Genomic DNA, 20,214 nt, shown 5'->3' with positions numbered 1-20,214 from the left:
TTTTAGGTATCTTGATATGACAAAAAAAAAGTTTCCGGCCATATTCGGAACAACCGGTAGTATTCCTCACCGATTAACGGTGCCCCATCGGAAGTGTAAAGGAGAACCAACCCCAATAAATAGCTGTTTTGGTAACCTGATGAACGGTTAACAAGTGAAACAATCATAGACCACACTTTGGAAAACCAATACTGTGCCGAAACCGGTTCCAGGTGCTCCGCCGGAAGTGGTCAAATGTAGAACGGAACCAAACGCATGCACACCGCGCATTAAATATCGGCTTTTTAGATGACGCGCAGAACGGTCAGCAAGAAAGGTCTCAGGCCACTTTAAGACTACCGGTAGTGTACCGGAACCACTTTCGAGTGTCTCACCGGAACTGGCGAAATGCACAAATAAGTGTTCATTTCAAATAGCAGCTTTTTTGAATACACGATGATCGATTCGTAAGAACATAGCCTCAGACCATATTTTAGACAACCGGTAGTGTCCCGAAACCAGTTCTGGGTGTCCCACTGGAAGTGGTCAAATGTAAAAGTGATCTATACCCACCCATGCATTTACCCAATGAACGTTAGCAATGAAATAGTCTCAGACTATATTTGGGAGACCCGGTGTCCTCCGGAACCTGTTCCGGTACCGCATCGAAAGTAACCAAATGTACCATGCAACATATTACATCACGGCTTTTTTTAATAACCCGAGGAACGGTTAACTAGAAAATAGGCTCACACCACATTACAAACTACCGATAGGGTTGCACAACCAGCGTTTGGTGCTTCGCCGAAACTACGAAAGTAAATAAAACCAATGCAAGCGATAAATATGTGTAAGAGAATAAAATCATATAAATTAAACCCACATACAAACAGACGTCGCGCTATACTCACTACCTATCGCTCTTGTTTTCAACGGTCAATAAGATACAGCCCAAATGTTCAGAAAAAAAATGTGATCTGTGATTGTGTAAAAAGTTATAGCTTAGCTTGTTAGTATCGTCTTGATACTGATCAGCCTCCAGTGTTAGTGAAGGTGCTCAACAAAGTGCTCAAGCAGTCAACTGAGAAGTCTGATATACTTCAGCCCTGCTCATACGTTGAACATAATGTCGGACTATGTGCAATCAATAAGTTTTAAGTCAATTCAAAGATGTCTGATAAAATGCTTGCTTTTCTATAAAAATATTCGGATTCAGAAACACTTTGACTTACGTTGCCGGAAAGATTGTGAGAACATGTTCGACGAGAAAGGCACTATCACCACTAGGTGGATTAATTTGGGTCTTTTTTTTAGAAAACCGTCCACAGATTTCTCCAGGAATACTCCAGGAAATCCACCAAGAATTGTATTAAAAAAATCAGCAAGAATTTTCTTATGATTTCCTGAATATTTTTTCTGGAAATCTCTCAATTTATTTTCCAAGGAATTCCACCAAGGGTTTCCCAAAAAATTTCTCCAGTTAGTTCTCAAGAAATTTCTCCTGAGATTCATTCAAGAAATTTTCTGAGATTTCTTCAGACTTTCCTGCAGAGATTCATTCATAAGTACTTTCTTAGATTTTTAAATGGACTTTACTAAAGATTTATTTAGAAATTCCTTCAGAGGTTCTATCAGAAATAGCTGCTGGGATTCTTTCTTCAGAATTTAAGGGATTTCCTCAGAAATTTCAGCAATGCAATTCTTCAAAATGTCTTCCATGGTGGTGTTCAGACATTCTAATGAATTTTCTCTACAAATTCTCCGGGAATTTCTTCAGGATTTCTTCCCAGGATTTCTCAAAAATTTCTTTGAGAAATTCCTTCAGTGAGTACTGCGAAACTCCGACAAGGATTTTTCAGAGATTTACTCCTGCGGTAACATCTGAAATATATCCTGGGCTGTCTTCAGAGATCTCTGTGGAAAATGTTCAGATATTCCTACAGGGATTTTTCAAAAGTTCTTTCAGAAATTATACAATCATTACTGAAAACTTTTTGAGATATTTCTAAGAAATCCCAGAAGGGTTGTCTCTTGATCTCTCCTCAGAGCTTCTGGAGATACAATTGGAAACTAATAGAAAAAAAAAAATTGAAAATTTTTAGAAGGATTTCCTGAACAAAAATACCTGAACCAATTTCTGACATTATCTTTGTAGCGATTCTTCTATAAATGCGAAAAAAAATGCCTAAGAAATTTAGGAATTCCTGAAAAAAACAGACGAATGCCTGAAGGAATCTCTTGAAAAATGTCTGCACAAATGCTCACTATCCATTGACAATTCAAGTGATTTTGATGATGCCTTTTTATACTACAACGACAATCATCATGGAAGCTTTTAGAAAAACCTGCCCTCTGCGGTTTGTGAAGATCACAAGAAGAATCCATTGATGGGAATCTGATCTTGCAAAGCTCTAGAAACATTGCAATGTAGAAAGAGTTGGAACAGTCGGTGTGGTGTTTCTGACCAAAGTATGAAAATTTTGACAAAAGTCTACGAGGTGGGAGGGGAGTCTGTGATGACCAGAATTGAGTCTTCATAGTTTATGGACAGCGACTAACATTGAACGTTTAGAAAATGTTGATTCACAAGTCTAGAAAAAGGAGCGTTTAATTTCACACACCGCTCTTACAGAGAATTTTTAATAGAACTATGATTGCAAAACAGTTGAGTTGTGGAGTATAGCGATATCGTGAATGGGGGTTTTCGTGCCATTTGTCCATGAGCTTCAAGTATTCCACTCCAAGTTCAAGATTATGCCTTAATTTTCTCATAATTTTTGATTTATGATATATTAAAGAAATCCCACGTATTTAGCAAATTATTTGGGCGGAAAGGTTGTTTTTTTTTTATATTTAGGATTCTGGCGTTCATTACGTCATAATGTTATACTTGAGATCCTGATTGGTGAAAGAGAAACTGCTTCAGTGACATGCATATTAAAAAAAATCGTTATTAAAAAGTACTAGTATTCATTGCAATATATCCACATGCACTGGGTAGCATTTTCCGGCCTCATAATTTAATCAAGATTCACTTTGTTAAACGAAATTTCGATAATATCACTCGTCCAGTTTCATTTCATTTCATCTCAAACAACCGAAAGCAAACTCAAACACCGCACGAGTGTCATTTCAATCTTCCGAATACACAATGTCAGCTTTGAAAGCTGAGCTTTCCCTCGTGCGTGAAGCTCCGCTGTCAGAAAAACGCCCTCCACCTACCCGAAACGGCCAAATTAACGATGAACATGTTGCGCGCTGTTCGCATCTGCGGTTTCCGGGCCACGGCCATCACCACCAAGCTGTTGCCGGTGGCGCCGAATATGATCAGTATGCTGTACAGGACAATCAATATGTGATAGGCAGGCTCGCCGACCTTCCTGTTGTTGCTGTACTCTTCGATGAGCCCCTGCCGGATGGTGCTGGTGCTGAGCGTGACATTATCGAAGCTGATGTTCAGCCTGGACAGGACCACGTCCATGGCTGGTGGGGCCACCTTTGGACTTTTGGCCGATGGGTTAACGGGAGGGGTCGAACTTATCTGGCTTCCGCAGCCACGCGTGGTACTTTTTCGATTCACTTGTTTCTTCTGGGATTTATTTTTTCTTCCTATCACATCACTCACAAACAACACACGAGATTGAGTTGATTGAAATTTTCATTTCATGCTTCCCGTGCATGGTGGTTGGGATTGAATATGTTATTCTATTTTCGACACATGTCATAATCGATGACAACCGGATTTGTTGACTTATCTGTGGAAGAGAAAGAGGAAATCACTTTAGAATTGATATGTGGTTGTTGTTTTTAAAAATTGTAAATATTCAGAACCAGTCAATCAATCAGAAACGGAATTGATGGAAACGAAAATAAACTCAAAACGATTGTTCCCTTGTTAAGACCAGGTAGGGTTTCGAACTACTTGGACAACCACGTCAATTCCCGGCACCTCAAAGCAAAACAACCAAAATATCACTTGCCGCATATATTCCAATCGTACTTCCATGGGTAATCATCTCCCGCAACATTTCCGCAACGGGATCCACAGTCAATTAGCTACATATTCCCTCTGAAGCCGCACAAGTGTTCAAAACAATAATCACACGCAGGCGAGTGTACTTCTTGAGCACAAAGATGGCTGCCGAAGTGATTTCCCATTTGATTATGCTAGAAAGTTCGGCACTGGTGCCGAGAATTGGCGCTGGACTAGATGCAGTAAACTCGTTCAAAATCAACTTTCCGGCAGAAAATCTTCACAACAATCACTGTTACTAACAAGTTCACGCAATAAGGTATCTGATTCAGATGAAAGAAGTGGACAAAAACGGTCGTTTCGTTGTGAATTTCGGTAATGCACAATTTAATTTACCTGTGGTGCCGAAAATGGGGTCAAAAACCCTATGTATGTAGTTGCATGTTGAAGTGTTTCTGGCAAAGTTTTTCAGGAGGTTACATAGTCTCGGATAGTATTTGTGAAAAAAAAAACGTTTTCTGGATAGGATTTGAACCCACGACTCCGTAATCCCCAAACCGACGCTTTAACCAGCTATGCCGCAGAACAAACAGACTTTCAAAACGAAAAATACGAACTTTCAGGAAGCGAGTGTTCGTGGTATGGGCTCAGAGCGAGTTTCTCTTTCTCTTCCGGAGAATCTTCACTTGTTCCGTGAGATAGATAAAATACCGGTCTAGGGAATACGGACAGAGATAAATTAATTGAAAGTTTCGTCACGTATTTGTTCAATTCAGTCTAACAAAAGAACGATCTTGATTTCTCCAAGTAATTCCCTGCGCTTCACAATGAACCAAAAATGCATCTACATGCACTGGAGGCAGCCATGCACCTTCTGATTTCTCTATTGAAACTTATTTCAATGGTTTGTCTTTCATCTGCTGGCAACGGCACCGCTTTCAATCGAAACAATATAACCGCAATTAAGAGAGAAAAGTTCTCTGTGTAAATTGTGGTGAAATTCTGAATGCGGAATACGGAATCAAAATAAGCATCAAATTTCTTTACCTCCAAGCAAAGACTTGGACCGGAAATGTTATCATCCCGAATGCACAAGAAGATGGGCTCTTCTATTTTCACATTCTATAGAGTTATCCTGCACACTATACATATGTACATATCAGATGAATTCATGCGAAATCCAACCACCCATCCATCCATACTGACTCGAATAACTTTTCGGTTACTAAACGGCTCGGAAAGGGCGGACGTCCGCCCACCACGACAACATGATGGGTTGTATGTAGGCACTTCTGTAATGGTGTGGTATGCACATAACGATATCTAGTCATATTCCTCTTTCCGGAAGCATTTCCAGGAAGTGGGACATGATGCTTTCTGGATGATTTCAGCCAGGCAGTTCAAAAAAGCACAGTGGTGAAAAGTTTGATATTTTTCAAAAAAATCTTGTTTTTCTTCTTGGCATAGCGTGCAAACTGAGACGAAGCCTGCTTCTCAGGGGCTGTCCATAAACCACGTGGGCATGAGGGGGGGGTTGGTCAATGACCATTTTGTATGGAAGAAAAAAAAAATTGTATGAACTAATGACCACGGGGGGGTTGAGAAGTCCCAAAAAAATGACCACGTGGTTTATGGACAGCCCCTCAGCTTTGTGTTCCATAAACACTTCTACGGTTACCGGAAGCTTCCTTTGCCAATGATCATTTTGCATGTGTCTATCGTGTTTCAGGCACAAACTTAATCTATGCGCAAGTGGAGTGGAGTGGAAATAGTGTATGTAGCTCTGTGTACAACGATGTATATTGCCCTTGGTTGGATTCGACCCACGACGGATTCGATCCCAACATTCCGTAGAATTATTACTTGTTCTGTGGTTTAGTTGGTTAAAGCGCTGTTCTAGCGAATACAGAGTCGTGTTTTCGAGTCCCACCAGAACGTGAATTTTGACAAATTTTATCTTTTAATTTGCAAATTAGCAACATTACGAAAAGTGCCGGAACCGACCGAGAACCGAACCCGTCACTCCTGATTGATTAACACTCCCCTCTCTTCTCTTTTCAATACCCATACCTGATTACTACTCAATTACTCCTCACCTCCCACTCTACACTGCCCACTCTTCATTCTTTACTTCTCACTCCTCATTTTTCACTATTCAGTACTCATTACTTACATTTCACTCCTCACTTCTCTCTCTCCTTTTACTACTCACTCCCTACTTCTCTCACTTCACTGCCTTCGTCTCACTCCACACTATTCACTTCTCACTTCTTTTTTCACTGATCATTCCTCATTTGTAATTCCTAACCCCTAACTTCCAACTCATCATCGCTCACTTTTCACTTCTCACTATTTCACACTCCTAGAAATCTTCTTTTATTTGCCATATCTCACTTCTTGCTTTTGAATTCCAAATCTTTGCTGTTCACTTGTCACTACTCCCTTCTCACCCTTCATTTCTAAAAGTTCACTCCTCATTACTTAATTTTCACTTACATCTCACCGCGCATTCTTCACACCTCACTCCTCTTTACCCAACCTTCTTTCCTCACTTCTTACTCACTACTTCGCTGCTCAATCTGTATATTTCACTTCTCACCATCCGCTGCTTACTCCTCACTGCTCACTGCTAGACTTTCCTTACTATTTATTCTTGTCTGTTCATTTCTTACTCCTCACTCTACACTGCTTACTTAACTGTGTCACAATTTCCACATCTCACTTATTCTTCACTATACACTACTTTTTCCACATTAATCACAGCTAACTCCTCACTTCTTACTCCGAACTGAATACTACGCACTGCTTCTCCCTCCTAATTGCAAACTTCATACTCTTTACTCATCTTAATTTGTGGGACAGCTTTCTTTGCGTATACACTCAAACCAGAATTTAGGTCGAATTCTTTTAGGAACAATCTATTTAGGTCCCTCCATTTAAGTAATTGTACCTAAATGGAATCTGATTGTGTAAAGAGCAGTTGAAGTGAGGGATAAGGAATAAGGGATCAGGGATATGGTTGGTTTAAGGGAATCAAACTGCAAGTGCAGTTAAGGACAGTTCAGGGCATGGAGGGTTTCAGGGAGGGTTTCAGCATTTAGGGTGGAGCAATGAGGGAGGATGGGATTGGTTTGGAACTGTTAAATGTTTCCTAAGAGCTTTCTTGAGCATAAGTCATGGAATCTACATGCATAACTTGTGTGCTTAAACGAATGGATAAAAGTCATGCTTATTTAGCTTCGTGCTGACAAGTGATAAGTTCAATGTTTGTTTAAGATTTTTTAAGAGCTCCCTCGAGTATAGGTTATCGGATCTATAATCATAAACAGTCTGGTACGTCTTGAATTTATTCTGAAACAACCTGAGTCGTTTGAGAAACGCTTCAAAGCACCACTGAAATCTCCCTGAAGCTTGTTTAAGAGTTGTGATCTAAAATGTATTCTCAGAAACTGTAGACCCCCTTAACCCCCCTCAAAATCCCCCGTAACATCCCTGAAATCCTCCGAAACCCCGAAAACGCCTGTGTAACACCTCTGGAACCCGTCAAAAATAATCCGAAGCTTCTTAAAACGCCCTCGAAATCCCCCTAAAACTCCCTCGGACCCCGCGTAACGCACCGGAGACCCTCAGAAACCCCCAAAAAAACGCCTACGTAACGCTTTCGAAATCTTCGAACGCCAAAAATCTTCTTAAGCGATCTTAAATGCCTTCGAAATCCCGCTAAAACCCCCTCAGACCTCATGTAACGCACTGAGACCCTCAGAAACCACTGAAAACGCCTACGTAACGCCTGAGTAACGTTTTTAAAACTCGCCAAAAATCCACTGAAACTTTCTGAAATGCCTTCGGAATCCCCCTAAAACCCCCTCGGATCCCATGTAACACGCCTGAGACCCTCAGATACCCCCAAAAACGCCTACGTTATGTCTGACTAACGCTTAATCGCCATAAATAATCTGAAGCTGTCTGAAATGCCTTCGAAACCCCCTCAAACCCCTATAACGCGTCTGAAACTCGTCAAAAATCCTCTGAAGCTTTCTGAAATGCCTTTGAAGTCCCCCTTATACCACCGAAATCGCCTACGAAACGCCTGAGTAACGGCTCTGAAACTCGTCAAAAATCCTCAGATGCTTTCTGAAATGCTCTCGAAATCCCCTTAAAACGCCATCAAATCCCATTTAACCCTCAAGCGATCGCGCTGTTGTATTTTGTACAACACGTTGAAAAAATCTCGCTTTTTGTACTCAGCATTAGTGTGGTGCTGACGCAGGTAGTCTACCGCGCGCGTTACGGAAGGTTAACGCAACACAAACCCTTCGAAACTCTCCGAAAACACCCCTGAACAGTGCTTGCAAAATGAAGCGTTTTCCCCCGAACGAAGCAAAATTAGCTCCGCTTTGACCAACGCTTTTCTACCCAGAGTCACAGACAAACAGACGTAACACTTCGAACATTTTTCGATTCAAATCATAGTCACAGAAACATATTCGCCCAATGCTAAAATGACTATGTTTGGCTGACCACCAGCTAGGTGGCGGTAGTGAAAAAACGTCAAACTCGAACAAAAAGGATGCGAACGCCACGGTTGGGCAGTTGGCCAACTATCCAATTTTGAAAAAGACCGTTAAATCGGTGTACGATGGGAATTATTATCAGAGTGTTACGTCTGTTTGTCTGTGCCAGAGTAGTAGCTGTATGCAGTGTTGGTAAAATCACACTCAAAGCACACTCATGAACCGCTCCTGCGTGAACAAACTCGCGCGCGATTCTGAATCTTATTCTCACGCGCGAGATTTTCATGCAAAATCTCGCTCTCACGAATCATGCGCCGAAATCTCGTTCACTTGTAAAATGATTCCAATTCAATTTGAACGGCATTCAATGTTATTGTTCGCTATATTTGCTTTTTTTCTATCATATAATCCTAAAAACATCGATGTAAATAATAAGAACACCAAGAAAAACAGCCATGAGTGAAATCATGAGTGAACTCATGCATGAGTTTTTCGGTGGTGAGTTTGGCGAGTCAAGAATCGCGCGTGAAACAACTCAACAATGAGATTTGAGAATTTGAGTTTTTACCAACACTGGCTGTATGCCTTCATTAGCTAACATGCTTCAGAAGCAAGTGGGAGCATGAGCAATCAAATTTATTACTGAGAGTGAGAAACAGTGGTTCATAAGCGTGGTCTCTCTCTGAATCTGTCTCTGCCGGCGTTTTTATCCCGTTATTACAGTGCAAATAACATAAACTCAAATGCAATCGATTACAATAGTCACGTAATCAGTCCCATACCAACAGAATTGTTGTTTTTGTTTTGAGCAACAAATAAAACCACTGAATCATTTCCCCATCTTCTCACTCACCGCAGCAACTGAGCATGAACGATCACCAGTCAGTTTGCTTCACAAGCTAACCATCCAATGAGGAACAGCAGTCGCAGTTGGCCCGGTTTTTCTTCGCTCCCTTTGTGTATTCGTTCGTAGTGGTTGCTGGTGATAACTGATCGTATTTTTCATATTCACTCAGAATCAAGCGCTGCCCCTGAAACCCTTCCACGCCTCTGACAACCCTCTCCCCCTCCTGAAACTCCCATGAAATCCCTCTGAATCCCCGCATGGCCCCCTTTAAATCTCCAGGTCACTCGCTCTTCTTAAACTTCTTTGCAATCTTCAAATCCATTTAGGTAAAAACTCTATTTAGGCAGTCTCGACTCATTACCTAAATGGAGGTTTTGGTGTATATTGCATTCAAAAAACATAATCTGTCCATGCTGAAAACTCCATCAAGGAACAGCTTCTGATAGAGCGGATAGAGCGGATTGGTGTAGAGGGTTAGGATAGATAATAGGGTAAATAATGGAGTAGACGATAGGTAGAGATAGGGAAGAGAGTAGGATAGAGGGTAAAATGAAGAGTTAGGGTAGACGGTAATGAAAAGGGGTAGAAGGTTAGGATAGATGGAGGGATAGAGTATAGGTAAGATAAAAGGCAAGGATGAAGGGTAGGGAAGAGGATTACGTGAACGATAGTGTAGATGGTAGGGCAAAGCGTTAGGGTGAAGGGTACGGTAATGAGTTGGTATAGAGTGTATGAGGATACAGTTTTAGATGGTAGATGGTAGAGTAGAGGATATGGCAGACGTTAGAAAAGACAAAGAACGTGGACACCGTCTTCAACCAGAGACTGTACAAACTGAAAAAAACTTAACACTAGACACTAGACACTTATCACTGGGCGACAAAAGTTCAGCTTATTGGACGCAGTGGCTTGATTTCCCCAACAGGGAAGAATTAGAACCTTGATGACCCTTACCACACGGCTACGAGACTCTACTAAAGAGGATAATATAGAGGGTAGGCGATAGGGTGAAGGGTTACGGTAGAGGGTACAGATGAAAGTATGATAAAGTATTTCGCTTGTTTTACGGCTCTTTCAGTCTATATTAAGCAGCTAAAACGCCTTTCGCATCTACTGTCCTACGTTTCGGTGTGTATTTCACCTTCTTCTGGGAATTAGAGGCTGCGTTTTGTTGTTGTGTGTGTATGAGTCTTGTGACACACAACAACAAAACGCAGCCTCTAATTCCCAGAAGAAGGTGAAATACACACCGAAACGTAGGACAGTAGATGCGAAAGGCGTTTTAGCTGCTTAATATAGACTGAAAGAGCCGTAAAACAAGCGAAATACTCGTCAATACAGTCGTTAGCAGTCAGTCAAGTATGATAAAGGGTAGAGTAGAGGATAAGGATCAGGGTCAAGGTTAGGATAGAGAGTTAGGGTAGATGGTTGGGTAGTGGGTAGGATGAAGGATGAAGGGAGAAGGATAGGATAGAGAGTGTGGTAGAAAGTAGAGCAAAGGGTTAGGATGGAAGACAGGGTAGAGGGTAGGGTAAAGGGTAGGCTAGAGGGTTAGAGAATAAAGTTAGGATAGACGGTAGGGTAAAGGGGTTGGTAGGAGGTTAGGGAAGAGTAAGATGGAGGATTGGAGTAGATGTTTAGGGTATACGGAGGAGTAGAAGGTTAAGGTAGAGGTACAGGGTTAGGGTGAAGGGTGGGGTAAATGGTAGTGAAGAGGATTAGAGTAGACCATAGTTTGGAGGATCGATTAAAGGGTAGAGTGAAGGGTTAGGGTAGAGGGTACGATAGAAGGTATGGTAGAAGATAGAGTAGAGGTCAGAGCAGAGGGAGTAGAAGGTTTAGGAAGAGGGTAAGGTAGAAAGAAGGGTAGAGAGTAGGGTAGACGGCATGGTATAGGGTAAGGGAAAAGAGTGAAGGTAGACAATATGGCAGAGGGTAGTGTAGAGACTTTTGGTAGAAGGTAGAATTAAGGGTAGGAGAATAGTTTCGAGGGTAGGGTTAAAGGTTATGGTAGCGGGACGGTAGAAGGTAAAGGATAGGTTAGAGGATACGGTTGATGATAGGGTAGTGGGTTTGGGTATAGGGTAGGGTTAAGATAGAGCGCAACGTAGAGGGTTGGTGCAAAGAGCAGGGAAGATAGTAAAGTAGAGGGTACAGTGAAGAGTAGTGTAGAGAGTTAGGGAAAAGAGTAGCGTCACAATAGCGTCAAAAAATTAAATGAGATCAGATTTTCCCGAGATACCTCCTGGAATTCTTTCCAGAATTTCTTCAGGCATTATTCTCAGAACTCTTAACAGGATTTCTCAAGGGATAACTCCAAATTGTTGTAGGGCTTCCAGGGCTTCCACCTAGGATCTCTTCAGGGATTTCTGCATGGATGGCTTTAGAAAGTCCTGAAAGGATTCTTTAAGGTATTTTAGTCTGCATTCCTGCTGATTTTTTTCAAAAATTACTTCCCGGATTTCGTTAAGGTCATTTTCAAAATAATTCAATTTGCCTCGCATTTTCTCGAGCACAAAATCTGAAGACTTGACAAACGCATTGGTCTAAAATTGCTACTTGGTGTTCATTGCGAGTAAGCAAGTAACGAGTAGCATTTCCAGATCAATTTGCCTATGTAATCTCCAGATTTGTGCTCGGGAAAAATTGAGAAAAATGAAAGGCGGCCATTGTGGTGGCCATTTTTGTACTCAAGCAACCTTGTCCTTAAGGATCCCTTCAGAGGTTCATGCCATGATTCTTTCCGAAAAGAAATATGAAAGAATATAGATTTCTGCTGAGATTTATTCAGACAATCCTGATGGAATTCTTTTAGGTATTCGTACCGGAATTCCTTATGGGATATCTTCAAAAAATCTCCACAGTTTATTTCAGGGATTTCTTCAATAATTGCTTCCAGGGTTCTTTCAGTGATTCCTACTCAGCTTCCTGCCGGTTTTATAAGAATCTCCGAGTGATTTTGACAGAGTAAGAAGAGTATTCGAACATAGCATGTGTTAGAGTTAATGAGAGTGTGAGAGTAAGAGAAAATAGAGGGTTTTCTGAAAACACTTAAATAGACACCTCTAATAAACCATGATTTCATCCGACAGTCATTTTCTGATTCCTATTGAGTCATTTCCTTTCTTTTGCTAATCATAGATGCATTGCATCTCTCAGGACACAGCGGGAGTATAAAAGTTGTGCGAAATAAAACTTCAAAACATTATCAGATGCTAAGGACCCACGGGACAATAACTGAAATCTCAAAAGTTTAAAAAAAAACAAAAATGCTAAAAGTACACAAACGCATGAAATGAGTTATAAGCTTCGATTTAGTCAAGAGAATAATAGTGAACACCAAAATTACAAATCCTCTCTTTCTTGGTGTTACGCCTCAACTACGACAATGCCCGCTTCTCAGATTACTGTTCTATGACCACTTCCACAGTTATCAACTGAGAGCTTCCAACGACCATTTTGCATTTTATGTGGCGGGCAAAAAGACACTGTGGCCAAAGCCAATAAAATGTTCATCAGGAAAAGATCCTTGGATTGACCGGAAATGGAATCGGTCATACTCAGCATGGTATTTCTGAATTCCTACACATTTACCGCTTTGGCATTATGGGTCATACAAATACACCAAATGTGACTGCGACTGGTGTTATTTCAATCGGTAATTTCTCCTTCAAAGTAGTTTGAGCTAAGCTCCTATATGTTATCAAAATAAGTATGAATTTTGTAAGAATCCAATCTACAAAATCCACCGTAGCTACGCTAACGCTAATCCGAACACAAAAGCAAAACTGTTTATTGCACTGTGTAATCAACATCAAGGCTAGATAGAATATCAAGTAACACTTTCTGCCTAGTAATCCACGTGGCACGTATTTTCGGAACCAGATATATTAAGCTTGCCGGAATTGACTTCGATGAATAATGCCGTTTGCGGAGGCAATACGTGCTAGATAAAAGGTTAAAGGAGCTTCTTCGTACAGCCTCTATTAGAGCAGTTGTGATAAACAGCAGCATACCTACATGCTTTCGTTCCGTTTTGTTAGTTTGTTCTAAATTGAGTGTTTCCGAAAGAAATATGAAAAGCTCAACATAAGATAGGAAAGTAGCTTTTCCTTCTTCACTCAAGTGGCAATTGTTCAAGAATCTAACTCAAAATTATAGCTCACGTTGAACAATGTGCGATTTTCCTAACAAGAAACATCGAACGTGATTTACAGCAAATTGGTTCCCTTCGATCCAAACAAATACTCGAACCCTCACATCCTACCATCAAGTGCACACAATATTGGGTTACAGAAGTTTCATGCAGGTATAATCCACCATTCTATTTTCCAAAGTCATAAAGAAAATTAACTTCATAACCCCTTAAGTCGTTCCGACACCAACTCGGCACACACCTGCACATGCACAATCTGCTCCAACCTCCGTGCACCAATTCCGTACGGTTAACGTTTTATTGCAACACTTGAGCTCTCCAAGACATGGCACTTTCAATGGAAAATGTTGATTTATGTACCTATGTACCTTACCAGTACCAATTCAACGCCGACGCCGACGTGAAGATTGCCCCGGCTTGGCTTGGATACAGACTACACCGCACCGGAGAGAGGTGTTATCGTCTCGATGCACACAATTCGAAGGTAGCTAAGCAATTTCCAAGAAAACTTAAAAAAGCACTTGAGAATACTTGAATGCTTCCTTTCAGGAGATTGCACCACCGGTAGCCACGTGCAATCTGCACACCAGAATGGGCGGGGGGAGGTGATTTATGATGGGTAATAGATGTAGTTTTTGACTAACTTTGTGTGCAACATTAGATGGAAACGTTTTGTATTTTTGTAGGTGATTGAAAAGTTTTCGCGAAATATGATTCAAATAAATATTTGAATCATCAAACTTGCGCAGTTCATGCATGTTCAGTGAGATATTTACACTCATAAGCTATAACATGCGACATTTTATGGTCTTTTTTTTATTTGGAATGGTTTCAGAAGCTCGAGAGCGAACAACAAGATTTTTCACCAATTACTTAGTTGTGATTTCGCTGATAAGTGGCGCAAGTTATCAAGTTATTCTTCTTCTTCTTCTTCTTCTTCTTCTTCTTCTTCTTCTTCTTCTTCTTCTTCTTCTTTATGGCTCTACGTCCCCACTACGACTTGGTCTGCCTCGCTTCAACTTAGTGTTCTTTAAGCACTCCCACAGTTATTAATTGAAGGGTTTTCTTTGCCTGCCATTGCATGAATTTGTCCAGGAAGTCGAGAAAATTTTCCCGACTGGAACGGGAATCGAACCTGCTGTCTCCGGATTGGCGATCTTAATCACTAGGCTAACTGGAGACCTTTTTTTATTTATCTATTTTAGGATCTTTATGCCCAGCTACTGCCAGGTACTCCAAGGATTATAAGTTACTTAGCTTACCGGTCAGACTAAGGCCTGAGTGTCCTCTGCTGTACGTAGGAGTCATCTCCATTATACTCGATCCATGGCTGTGTGTCTCTAGTTCCGCCTTCTGCGAAGGGTTCGCAAATCGTCATCCACTTGATCGACCCACCTAGCTCGCTGAGCACCACATTTTCTTGTAGCGGTGGAATGGCATTCATCCTCTCTTTCTGCACGTAGAGTCCATGGTTCGTACCCATAGAGAACGACCGGTCTAATCAGCGTTTTGTAGATAGTTAACTTCGTGTGACGGCGAACTTTGTTCGATCGTTGAGTTCTGCGGAGTCCAAAGAAGCTCGATTTCCTGCCACAATACGTCTCTGTATTTCTCTGTTGCTGTCGTTGTCAGCGGTCAACAGTGAGCTCAAGTACATCAATTCTTCAACCGCCTTGATTTCATCACCGTCGATAGAAATTCGGGGTGGCGGGCGCGGTGATTCCTCCCTGGAGCCCTTTGCCATCATGTACTTTGTCTTCGACACATTAATGACTAATCCGATTCGCCTGGCTTCACTCTTTAGTCGGATGTACGTTTCCGCCTTTGTTTCAAGTTTACGAGCAACAATATCAATATCATCAGCGAAACCAAGCAGTTGAACGGACTTCGTGAAAATCGTCCCATTCGTGTTTATCCCCGCTCTCCCAATTACACCCTCTAAAGCAATGTTGAACAGCAAGCACGAAAGACCATCACCTTGCCGTAACCCTCTGCGAGATTCGAAGGGACTCGAGAGTGTCCCTGATACTCGAACTACGCACATCACTCGATCCATCGCCTTGATTAATTCTATCCGGGAATCCGTCTTCGTGCATAATCTTCCATAGCTGGTGTCAATCGATTGTATCATACGCCGATTTAAAATCGATGAACAAGGGATGTGTGAGCACGTTGTATTCGCGGCATTTCTACAACACATGGCGGATGGCGAGCATCAGGTCCGTTGTAGTGCGTTCACCCATGAATACTGTTTGATATCGCCCCACGAACTCTCTTGCATTCTGTCATAGACGGCAGCATAAAATTTGAGAGAGTATCTTGTAGGCAGCGCTAAGTAGTGTGATCGCGCGGTAGTTCCCGCAATCCAACTTGTCGCCCTTTTTGTAGATGGAACACACGACACCTTCTATCCATTCCACTGGTAATACTCATATATAAGGTTTATAAGTTACACGTTGCTTCTTTTTTGAATTTGCTACAGCTTAGTCAATTTCGAACCTATTGACTTGATTGAGCCACAGTCAGCACAGGTGAGCAATATTAGTGTACGAAATACGAATACTGCTCACCTGAGCTGACCGTGACTTTCTATGCACACATTTTCATCCGATTTGTTTAAAAATTGACCGAATTATAGCAAAAAAACGGCCCGTGTAAAATAAAATTTGGTGTTCATAAGTTTTACAACCTCGCCTCGTACATCAAAAAATTGAAAAAGGCAAAATCAGTTCTTTTGATCGCCATGAACGCAAAATTAACGAACTAAGCTTGATTAAGCCTGCATATTTCACTTCTTAGTAGGCAACAAATTGCCCGTTTATGCAAATGAGATTCGCCTTCTGCTTCTACTTCTTCGGAGAGGTATAAAATTAAGGGCCCACATTAATCATGGCAGTAGCTATTCGTAGGCACGCAACCAATAGACGTCTGCACTACCAACTGCTAATGGGAGATAATGCGGAAAAATTCAACGACAGAGCTGATGGAATTGGTTCTTTATGAATTTTGCTGGAAAAGTTGATGGTGCTTAAATTTCAGAATATCGGAGCACATAAACGATGATCAACATTTGATGATATTTTTATATGAAGCAATGATTTGAAATAAATAAGGTGATGTAGATAGTGACTTTCCAAAAAATGTAATCTTGCCATAAACTATCCAATAAGATATGCTCAAGTATTCGCAATACCATTTCTATCGACAATTCCTTTGGCAAATTTCTTCTACATTTGTTTTTGATATTTTCTTTGGATTACTTTTTAGGCAACTCCTCCGAAAATAATTCAGCAATAACTTTGGAAATTTCTCATTTCAATTCTTTTGACAATACTTCCGCAACTTCTGCGGTATATTCTTTGAAAATACATTCGGAAATTTCTTTGTGAAATTCTGTGGTGATTTCTTGTATTTTTTTTTTTAACTTTTCCGGCAAAATTTTTGGAAGTTGATTTGGCTGGGAATGCTTTCTTATTTCTTACATTTCTACATAAATTTCTTCGATAACTACCTTGAGAACTTTTTAAGCATTTTTATTAATTCCTTCCGATACCTTTTGGGTAATTTCCCGTTCAGTGTTTTTTTACTTAAGTGTCTTTGGAAATTCCCTCAATCCACTTTGTAATTTCTTTGCCAATTGCTTCAGTAATTTTCATTATAAATTCCTAACTTTCCAAAGAAATAACCTGAGAAATTTCCAATGTAATGACCTAAGGAATTGCCAAAAAAGTTACCTGAGAAACTATCGAGCAAAATTTAAAAGGAATAACCGAATCATTTTCTAGAAGAGTTGCCGTTAAAATTGCCAATTGCGAAGTAATTTCCAAAATAATGACTAAACAAAGTGTTCAAGTGATTGCCGAAGAAATTCTCATAAACAATTGTCACCTCATGGAAATGTCGATGGAATTTCCAGAGGAATTTGAGATTAAATTACAAATAAATTGTAGAAGCAATTTCAATAAAGTTGCCGAAGAAATTTCCAATGAGATTGGAATTGTTGATAATAATTTCTGAATACATTTCCGAATAATTTTCCAAAGGAATTAACGGCTTACTTTAAGAAACTGCTTAACCAAATAAATTCCAAAGGAGTTCTGAAATGAATTGTCGAAACCCAAGCTAATTGCTAAACGAATTTGAAATATATTACTGAATAAATTTCAATATTTATTGTTGAAGCAATTTCCCAAAGGATAAAATTGAAAGGAATTCACAGTGGTCAAATTTATTGAAATTTCTGAAGAGATTATCTAACGTACCTCACGCTGGATTTCCGAAAGAGTTTCCATAGAAATTGTTAAAAGAATTCACTCAGAAATTGTTGTTTGAATGTACAAAAAATTGACAGAATGTATTCTCAAGGAAATCATCAAAGAATGTTTAAAATAATATAAAAATAATTTTCGAAACTGTGGAAGGAGTTTTAAATAACAGCGTTTCTTGCATATAATTGTGCGATTATTTTTTGTTCGACACAATCATTTTTGATCAATAGCAGTTGTCACAATAAGCGATAAGCTCGATTCGAAAAACAAAATCATCTGCATCTGTATTATTAAATCGTTCACCATCACTGCCCATATTCGCATAGGTGACGTAAACGCCACATAGGTCAAAATCCACTTTTTTAGCTTAACATATCCTACACCATGTATAGCATATGCTCCAATTATTAAAAAAATGTGTTTGTTCTAAAACATGTGAGCATATTGAAAAGAACGTTTTGACGTAACCACCATGTGGTAATACTGACGTCTGTGTACAAGAAAACTAAAATCTCCCCATAAAACGTGATTGAACATCAGCCATTCCATGAAAAAAGAAAAGACTCGAAAATAAAAGTGCTCCGATATTGCTCAAACTCGGTAGGAATGATCTGTACCAAAAATAAATAGTTCCGTAATGTGGAGCGGATCTGGTGTGATGGTTGACACTTGACACACTTTACACTTGACTATCATGCCGAGGACCTGGGATCGAATCCCACTCCCGACAAACTCACAAAATGTGAGTTCTTGCTTCGGAAGGGAAGTAAAGCGTGGGTCCCGAGACGGACTAGCCTAGGGCTAAAAGTCTCGTTAATACAGACAAAAAAAAATAGTCCCGTAATATTTTGTTTCGCCATTAGGGGCTGTCCATAAACCACGTGGTCATTTTTTTGGGACTTTTCAAACCCCCCCGCGTGATCAATAGACCATACAAATTTTTTTATTGGTCCATACAAAATGGTCATTGGCCGAACCCCCCTCCCCCCCCCCCCCCCCCCTAATGACCACGTGGTTTATGGACAGCCCCTTAGGGTGGCCATTTTAAAATCTGAGTGGTCTAAAAAACGACTTTTCTCTTTTTTTTTAATTTTTGAACTGTCATTACTTTTGAACCCACTGTCCGGTTTGCAATCCTTGTTACGAATGAAAATATTATTAACTCAAGATTTTAGAAAAAAATTTCGCGAAAAAATGGACAAAATATAAGATTTTAACGATTTTCACGATGTTGAATCACAACGATTATGCTTTTTTATATTTTTAACGAAAGTTTTTACATAGCATATCAAACATTAGAAATGATGTTCAAGTCGTTTTTGAGCTGCATTTTTGTAATTTCAAGTTTTGCGCTCATTTACGCATGGAATGACCATACGTCATGAGGAATTACTGAAGGAATTTCTTAAGGAATCCAGAAAAAAAATCCTGTAAAAATCCCGGAAGAAATACCTGAACAAATCTCGGAATTTGCAAAGGAGGAATCTTAGAAGAAACTCCTTGAAAATCCCAGAAGATTCATGAAGAAATCGTAAAAGGATGGAGTGAAATTCGGAAGAAATCGCGGCTGACATTCCCAGAAAGAGGAATAAATTCCAGAAGCAACATCTGGTCAATCTTGGAAAATCTTGGAGGAATCCCAGAAGGAACTCCAGGAGGTATCCGTAAAGGATCTCTTGAGGAAATTCTCGAAGGAGCTTTTGAAGGAATCCCACAAAGACTCTAAGAAATTCCTTAAGGAATCTCAGAAAGAACTCCTTGAAAAATCACGGATGAAACTTTTGAAGAATTTCCAGATGGAACTGCTGGAGTAATTAAGCAAAAACGATCCTAAAAGCAACTTCTTGACGAATCCAAGAAGAAACTTCGTGTGGATTCCCAGAATTAATTCCTGGAGGAACACCAGAAGAAACTGTTAAAGTTATTTCAGCAGGTACTCCTAAGAGTCCCTCGAAAGAACCTCTGGCGAAAGCTTAGACAAAACTTTTAGATCAAAATCTGAAGGCACTTCTGGAGGAATTGCAGAAGGAATCTGAGATGAAACTTCCGTAGGAAAATCAGAAGAAATTTATGGAGGAATTCAGAAGGAACATCTGAAGAAAGCAACTCATGGAGGATTATCACTCTGCAGCAGGCAAATTCGCTGGCATTTTGTTTTACTAACTGTTGATGTTCACCCAGTAGTCCGTGGCTGGCTATTTAAATGAAAATTAATAATAAATATAATAAACGGTAATTTTAAAGTGATGGAGACGCATGATCATTCCATACATATATGATGACAAAACTTGAAATTTTCAAAAAAAAAATGAAGCTGAATAACGACTTGAAGAACATTTCTATATGTTTTACATGATGTGAGAACTTTCGTTAAAAAATATAAAAAAGTAAAGTCTTTGAGGTCAAATATTGTGTAAATCATAAAAACACTGGTACTTTGTCCATTTTTGCATATTTAAGTTAACTATTTTTTACGC

The 20,214-nt window shown here is 40.1% G+C and overlaps 1 protein-coding gene across 2 annotated transcripts in view; it reads right to left on the bottom strand.

Annotated features, from left to right (window-relative positions):
- The window catches only part of LOC115267376 (neuropeptide F receptor), a 77,656-nt gene that overhangs the window by 37,549 nt on the left and 19,893 nt on the right, over positions 1 to 20,214 (bottom strand). For both annotated transcript variants that reach the window (XR_009996571.1, XM_062847030.1), the window contains exon 2: positions 3,202 to 3,734. Coding sequence is in view for 1 of the 2 variants with exons in the window: in XM_062847030.1 (XP_062703014.1) it covers positions 3,202 to 3,460 (259 nt within the window). In the remaining variant the exon portion in view is untranslated. The remainder of the gene's footprint in view (positions 1 to 3,201; positions 3,735 to 20,214) is intronic.

This window comes from Aedes albopictus, chromosome 1 (assembly GCF_035046485.1).
Source record: "Aedes albopictus strain Foshan chromosome 1, AalbF5, whole genome shotgun sequence".
Lineage (NCBI taxonomy): Eukaryota > Metazoa > Arthropoda > Insecta > Diptera > Culicidae > Aedes > Aedes albopictus.
This window is presented reverse-complemented; position numbering and strand designations above follow the sequence as displayed.